At 37.2% G+C, this 8,340-nt stretch overlaps 1 protein-coding gene across 2 annotated transcripts; it reads left to right on the top strand.

The window, feature by feature from the left end:
* Positions 1 to 4,280: 4,280 nt before the first annotated feature.
* LOC105787718 (leucine-rich repeat receptor-like serine/threonine-protein kinase BAM1) lies at positions 4,281 to 7,972 on the top strand. 2 transcript variants are annotated; one of them, XM_052624891.1, is made up of 3 exons: positions 4,281 to 6,946; positions 7,255 to 7,734; positions 7,827 to 7,972. In XM_052624891.1, the coding sequence occupies exons 1-2, from the start codon at positions 4,345 to 4,347 to the stop codon at positions 7,731 to 7,733; spliced, it is 3,081 nt and encodes a 1,026-aa protein (XP_052480851.1). In that variant the 5' UTR covers positions 4,281 to 4,344; the 3' UTR covers position 7,734; positions 7,827 to 7,972. The 2 variants fall into 2 exon arrangements, with proteins under 2 accessions (XP_052480851.1, XP_012469702.1); XM_012614248.2 differs by having other exon boundaries at positions 7,255 to 7,972.
* Positions 7,973 to 8,340: the final 368 nt, after the last annotated feature.

Genomic DNA, 8,340 nt, shown 5'->3' with positions numbered 1-8,340 from the left:
AGAACAAACACACCTCATAACAAGCACAATCCAATCAACATGAAAGCCTAGGTGCTTCATCATTCCAGCCAAAAAATCCCATTCAACACGATCGTAGGCTTTACTCATATCAAGCTTAAGTGCAAAGTTCCCCTTCTTACCTCTTCTCTTCATTTTGAATGAATGAAGGATTTCATACGCGATCAACACGTTATCCGATATAAGTCTTCCAGGAATGAAAGCTCATTGAGCTTTATTGATACAGTTCCCCAAAGTATCGCTCATCCGAACCACCAAGACCTTCGCCACAATTTTGTAGATAACGGTACAAAGGCTTATAGGCCTAAATTGAGACATATTCATAGGCTTATCCACTTTGGGAATCAATATAATACGCATTTTATTAATATCACCAATTTCAGTCTGACCATGCAATATAGATAAACAATACTTTGAAATCTCTTTACCAATAATATGCCAGTATCGTTGAAAAAAGATAACTGGAAACCCATCAACCCCAAGGGCTTTCAACGGAGCATTGACTGAATGACATTAGCAACATCCGACTCAGTGAATTGTTGTAACAATCTAGCATTCATGCTATCGGTAACCCGCTTCTGTACTAGTCCAAAAAGATGCTCATCCGGTCCCATTTCTGATGCAGAAAACAGCTTACCAAAAAAGTCTGAAGCTATCTCGATAAACTCAGAAGTAGAATAAGCTCGGCTGCCATTCTCGTCTTCTAATGCAGAAATTCTACCACGGAGGTGGCATTGTACCGCAACCGAATGGAAGTACTTGGTATTTCGGTCACCATTCTTCAACCAGTTGACACTGGCTCTTTGCTCCCAATATATTTCGTCTTTGTCCGCTTCCAAATTAAGCCCTAGCTGAACCTCCATAATTTCCTCAAGGGTCTCGTAAGAAACTTCCCGATGATAAAGACTGTTCAGTTTTTCTTCTAAATCCACACGAGTCTTCTTCTCTTCTCTATCCTTTAACTTACTCCACTTTTGCATTTGGAGGCCAATTCTCTCCAACTTATTCGGGACACAACTAGATGTATCCTCCCACCATCTTCGAACCCTTCCCTCAAAAGAACTATCCAAGCACCACTTAGCTTCAAATCAAAAGGGCTTAGCTTCGTTACTTCTCCTCCGGACTTCCCACCTCGCTCTTATAGTGTCAAGAAGAATAGGGCAATGGTCTGAAAAGGAGTGACACAAGTGTTCAAGTTGGTAATATGGGAAAATACTAACCCAACCCAACGTAGCAACTCCCCGATCCAGACGTTCACGAATGATCGTAGCAGCAAATCTACCTCTTTCCCAAGTGAACCACCTTCCAATAAAACCCAAGTCATTGAGACCACAATCACCAAAATTTGATTTTTAGATAGTATGATTTTTGTTATGCTCACAACTCTAAATTTTTATTGTTGTTTTTAAATATGCTAAATTTAAAAAATGGGAAATATTATTAAAAATTAGGAAAAATCTGGAAAAAATATTAACATAAAATGAGTTCAATTTCAATGTATCATTAAATTAAAAGAAAGTCAAGAATTGGTTAGAGCCGTGGTTAAAATTCAAAGATTTTGTATGAAAAATAGAATAAATCCAAAACATTATAATCGATTTGATTTTTTGTATTTCTATTTATTTCAATGGGATTTTGTTAATTTTCCAATTGAGTTTCATTCAACCAATTGGTTTAATTTTAATAACACTAATTTCATGCATTTTGTATTAATCTTGAAATTAGAAGTTAATAATTAGATATTTTATGTTTAAAAAAATAAAAGAATGAGATAATATTTAATATGTGATGACATGTGAGAATAAAAGAAAGTTTACTTTGGTTTATGAAATTAATAGAACCATAAATGCCCTAATAATTGTAAAAGGGTCAACCTCCACAACTGCTCTACATATATTTCTGCCTTTTCCAAAGAAAATACAAAAATCAGTCTTCCCATAATTGCCAACATCTTCCTTACCATCAATGCTGCTACCATCATAATTAGAGGTGTGCATAATTCGGGTAAAACCGAAAAAATTCGGTTAACCGACCGAATTCGGTTAATCGGTCGGTTAACCGAATTTTTTCGGTCGGGGGTCGGTTAATTTTTTTATGATTTTTCGGTTAACGGTTAATTCGGTTTGAAACCGGTCGGTTAACCGAAAATTTTCGGTTAACCGAAAAATTAATAAATAAAATTATCCAACCCAACCCAAACTCAATTACCCAACCCAATAAAACTAAAACTAAAGTTTACCCAATTACCCAATCCAATAAAACTAAAACTAAAAGACAACCCAATTTACTAAAGTCTAAAACCCAATTTACTTTAATAATTTATAACTTTTTTAAATTTTAAAAATAAAAAATAAAAAAATTCGGGTAATTCGGGTATTTTATGGTAATTCGGTTAATTCGGTTAATTCGGGTAATTCGGGTAATTCGGGTAATTCGGGTAATTTTTAACCAAAAATAAAAAATACATAATTTTCGGTTAATTTGGTTAACCGACCTTATTAACCGAAAAAATTTCGGTTCGGTTAAATTTTTTTAAAAAAAATCGGTTCGGTTAACGGTTAAAATTTTTGGAAGGTCGGTTAATTCGGTTATAGTAATTTCGGGTCGGTTAACCGGTCGGTTAACCGAATGAACACCCCTAATCATAATTCTATTTTTCATAAAATTTTTCGAAATCAGGGTATTTATAGTTGGTAGAAGTGATTGATCCCCTCGTCATGGGTGGTTTTTGAAGAGTTAAATGATTGGCCATGAAATGTGTTCTATTCTCATAGACAAAGATCGAACTCCCGACTTCATAGTTAAGGAATTAGGTAAGCAATCACCACACCTCATCTCATGATTAATTGCACTAAACATCCCCAAACTATGACATTCGTTCTAAATTAATCCCCAAACTTCAAAATGTTCTAATTATATCCTGAACTATCAATGTTATTAGGTCCTTCCATTATTGAAACTATTAATTTAACTTTAAATGACATGTGAAAGCTTATGTGACATATTTGAAAATGAAAGTTTTAAAGAAAGGTAAAATGTTATCGTATAACTTTTAATTAAAAACTAAAAATAAAGTAAAATTGAAAAATAGAGTGAATGATAATTTCGTAAAAACTTTGAAAACTTTTTCAATATTCATGTTTCACATAAGATTTAACATCTCATTTAACGGTTAAATTAACGATTTTAATAGCGAAGGACCTTATTGATATAATATCGAGAATCGAATGGTTTAAAGTTTAAGGATAAATTTAGAATAAGAATAATGATTTAGGGATGGTTAGTACAATTAAGTCTTTATAAAACATCAACAATTTTTGATATTGAACCAATTGAACTAAGAATCAATTGTTTTGACACATAAAAATCGAATCATTTATTAATTATTACTTACAACATTTTAGTAATTATTACTGCATCTTCACAACAATTAAATCAAAATTCAATCGATTCAATTTTTCCAACCAAAATATAATTCATTTATTGGTGTGAAACACTATTTATAACCATATAAACTACTCAATCACATCAATAATAATAAAATAATAAATGGGTGACCAAATAAACTTTTTCAAATTTAAGTTGATTTATAAACCCTTATAAAATCCCACCCCTCTACCTTTAATTTCTCAAGTTTTGGTCACCAATTTATTTATTTTATTAAATAAATTGTATATTCAAACTTGTACCTAATTTCCTTTTACCAACTTTGGCTTAAGCCTCATTGTTCTAATATTTGCTCTCCTTTTTTTCTTGTGTTTAATGATTTGAACTTTGATAGCTGGCTGGCTGACTAAAATAGTAAAAAGAGTGCTATTAATAATTTTTTTGATTCTATTTTGGGTCAAATAATTGGAATAATTTCAACAAGTTTGGAAATTTTAGCTTTGCTTAGATTTAGTACCATCAAACCAAAATTCTCCTTCAATCATGCTTTACCTTTTCACATTTGCCATCTTCACTCTTCTTCTAAATGGAACAAAAAAAGGGTCTAATTATAAAGGTTAAAATATGCTTCAACTCCACGTATTCTTCGTATATTTAGAATTCAGTCCTTTTACTTTTATGTCTAGTAATTTAATTTAATTATTTTTAAAATTTTTAACATTTTATAAATTAAATCTTTTTGGAATAATGAAATTTGTCCAATGATTGTTAAAAAATACAGATATACCATTAAATTATAATTATAAATAAAGATAATACTTTTTTTAAAAAAACATAATAAAATGACATCTCTGCTTACTTGCTTCACTCTTTTTATTCACTTTCTTTTCCATTTCCGTTTACACTTTCCCTTCCCTCCCAATTTCCATCACAGCGAAAATGAGGTTACTCCTCCTCCTCCTCTTCCTCCTTCTTCACATTTCCCACTCCTATGCCGCCGGCGCCGCCGCAAGAGCCGTTACGGAGCTTAGCGCACTTATCGCTGTTAAATCCTCCATTACCGACGACCCTCAATCTTACCTCTCAAACTGGAATGCAAACACTCCCCTTTGTTCATTCGCCGGAGTCGCGTGCGATTTAACCGGTCGTCACGTGACATCCATCGATTTAACTAACTTCACTCTGTCCGGAACTCTTTCCCCCTCGCTTGCCCACCTCCGTTTCCTCCAAAACCTCTCCGTCGCCGCCAACGATCTCTCCGGTCCTATCCCGACGGAGCTCGCCGTCCTATCCAATCTCCGTTACCTAAACCTTTCCAACAATGTTTTCAATGGTTCCTTTCCTACCCAGCTTTCCCAGCTGAAAAATCTTCAGATACTCGATTTATACAACAATAACATGACGGGGGAGTTGCCGGTTTCCGTCACGGAGCTTCCCAATTTGCGTCACTTGCATTTGGGAGGGAACTATTTCAGCGGTCAGATCCCGTCAAGTTACGGCCGTTGGGAGCATCTTGAATATTTAGCCGTTTCGGGTAACGAACTCAGCGGTAAAATCCCACCCGAAATTGGAAACTTAACGAAGCTGAAGCAGTTGTACATTGGTTACTTCAATAGTTTCGAAGGTGGTTTGCCGCCGGAGATCGGGAACTTGTCGGAACTCGTTCTTTTTGACGCCGCTAACTGCATGTTATCCGGTGAAATACCCCCGGAGGTCGGTAAGTTGCAGAGGCTCCACACGTTGTTCCTCCAGGTGAATGCACTGTCTGGCTCCTTAACTCCCGAGCTGGGAACCTTAAACAGCTTGAAATCCATGGATTTATCGAACAATATGTTTACCGGTGAGATTCCGGCGAGTTTCGCTCAGCTCAAAAACTTGACTCTTCTCAATCTTTTCAGAAACAAGCTCCACGGACAGATTCCTGACTTCATTGGTGAGTTGCCTGAGTTGGAGGTCTTACAGCTGTGGGAAAATAACTTCACCGGAAGCATTCCTCAGAAGTTGGGCAGTAACAAAAAGCTTCAAGTTCTAGATCTTTCGTCGAACAAGTTAACGGGGACTTTGCCGCCGGACATGTGCTCAGGCAACACGTTGCAAACGTTGATTACTTTGGGTAACTTCTTGCTTGGTCCAATCCCAGAATCGCTGGGGAAATGTGAGTCACTCAGTCGGATTCGTATGGGTGAAAATTATCTCAACGGGTCCATCCCTAAAGGCCTTTTGGGATTACCACAGCTTACACAAGTTGAGTTACAGGATAACTATCTAACAGGGGAGTTCCCGGTCACTGATTCTTCCATTTCCGTGAATCTCGGCCAAATCAGCTTATCCAACAACCAACTTTCTGGGGCTTTACCGGCTAGCGTCGGTAACTTTTCCGGTGTTCAAAAGCTTCTTCTCGATGGCAACAAGTTTTCGGGTCCAATCCCAGCTGAGATTGGAAAGTTGCAGCAACTTTCAAAGATTGATTTCAGTCATAACAAGTTTTCAGGATTGATCCCACCAGAAATTTGCAAATGCAAGCTGTTAACCTTTGTTGATCTTAGTCGAAACGAGCTTTCCGGTCAAATTCCGACTGAGATCACAAGTATGAGGATATTAAACTACCTGAATCTGTCGAGAAATCATCTCCTGGGTAGTATCCCTTCTTCAATATCCACTATGCAAAGCTTAACTTCCGTCGATTTCTCGTATAACAATCTCTCCGGTTTGGTTCCTGGCAGTGGTCAGTTTAGTTACTTCAACTACACCTCATTTTTGGGGAACCCTGAGCTGTGTGGTCATTATTTGGGGCCTTGCAAAGATGGGGTTGCTAAAGGAACTCATGAAACTCATGTTAAAGGTGGACTCTCTGCATCTTTGAAGCTTTTGCTTGTAATAGGCCTGCTTGTCTTCTCCATCTTGTTCGCAGTCGCAGCTATAATCAAAGCACGGTCCTTGAAGAAAGCGAGCGATGCTCGGGCTTGGAAGTTAACCGTGTTCCAGCGCTTGGATTTCACTTGTGATGATGTTTTGGATTGTTTGAAAGAGGATAACATTATAGGCAAAGGAGGTGCTGGGATTGTGTACAAGGGATCCATGGCTAGTGGTGACCAGGTCGCCGTTAAAAGGTTACCGGCTATGAGCCGAGGGTCTTCCCATGATCATGGATTCAATGCTGAGATACAAACTCTGGGGAGGATTAGGCACAGGCATATTGTGAGACTGTTGGGTTTTTGCTCAAATCATGAAACCAATCTCTTGGTTTATGAATATATGCCTAATGGGAGTTTAGGAGAGGTTCTTCATGGGAAGAAAGGGGGTCATTTGCACTGGGATACCAGATACAAGATCGCGGTCGAGGCGGCTAAGGGACTATGCTACCTTCATCATGATTGTTCCCCTTTGATAGTCCACCGGGATGTGAAATCGAACAATATCCTCCTCGACTCAGAGTTTGAAGCCCATGTTGCTGATTTTGGCCTTGCTAAATTCTTGCAAGATTCTGGCACTTCCGAATGCATGTCCGCCGTAGCTGGTTCATACGGTTACATAGCTCCAGGTATATACCTTCTTTTTAACAAAAGGGTTCAAAGAACTTGATGTTTCATTTGACTTAATCATTTGCGATTGGATCATGCATGAAGCATTAATACCTACCAATAATTTCCTCTGGACTTTGGTTTTGACTTTGTTTTACCATGATTTGGTGCTATTGAAGTTCATATTTTCATCATTTCAATCAATATATGCAGCTTTCGAAGTACATCAATTTAGTTATAGTTTGACCAACCGGATTTTGGTAGTTCCAACTGTCCAGTAGTAATTTCCCTTAGAATTTCATGTAATTCCCCTGTATTTTTTTTGCAGAATACGCCTACACACTGAAGGTAGACGAGAAGAGTGACGTGTATAGCTTTGGTGTAGTCCTGTTAGAACTAGTCTGTGGCAGAAAACCGGTAGGGGAGTTCGGTGACGGAGTCGATATCGTTCAATGGGTTCGAAAAATGACAGACTCAAGCAAAGAAAGTGTCCTCAAAGTCCTTGATCCCAGACTCCCATCAGTTCCTCTCCAGGAAGTGATGCACGTATTCTACGTCGCCATGCTTTGTGTCGAAGAACAAGCCGTAGAGCGACCGACGATGAGGGAAGTGGTTCAAATCCTAACCGAACTCCCAAAACCACCAAACTCGAAAGAGGGAGACACCACAATCAATGAGCCCCCAACATCACCATCACCAGACACAACTCTAGACTCACCTACAACAACAATCACAAAGGACCCAAAAGACCAGCAACAACAGCCCCCAGCACCTAAATCAACACCACCTGATCTTCTTAGCATTTAAGGTTGGGTTGTAGTTTTATTACTACTTTCTGTTCTTTTGCTCTAACTTTAAGGTGTTTAAATGTTTGATGCTTTTTTGTTTTGTTTTGTACAGTAGGATTGGTGGGCAGGTATTTTGTTTTATAAAAAAAGCTATTTTTCTTTCATCATGCTGTACTGCGGTCTGCAAATGCTCTGCTGCTGCTTTTTTTTTCCCTTCTGTTTTATCAGTTTATGAAACAGCTGTTTTAAATGTTAAAAGCTCTATAAAAAAAAATTCAAGCTCCCCTGTAAAATATCCAGGGAAATGTGCCAATGGTTTTAAGGAATTTTTGGAAGCAGCAGTGTGAAAATATTGAGACGAGACCCAGTTGGAATTTTTTGGGGTTTATCGAAAACTAAAGTGAAATATTAATGGCTTTTATTTAAAGGGTTATGTTAGATATAATGTAAAATTTGGTCCTCAACATTTATATTTTTTGTCAATTTAGCCCATATTCTATTTTGACCATGAACTTTTTAAAAAGAATCAAATTATTTTTTTTAACGGAAATACTGATAAAAACTTTAAATTTTTAAACATGGCAACATGTGTTCCACATATACTTCATAATATTTTTTTATGATTT

The sequence above is a fragment of the Gossypium raimondii genome, chromosome 2 (genome assembly GCF_025698545.1).
Source record: "Gossypium raimondii isolate GPD5lz chromosome 2, ASM2569854v1, whole genome shotgun sequence".
Taxonomy (NCBI): domain Eukaryota; kingdom Viridiplantae; phylum Streptophyta; class Magnoliopsida; order Malvales; family Malvaceae; genus Gossypium; species Gossypium raimondii.
This window is presented reverse-complemented; position numbering and strand designations above follow the sequence as displayed.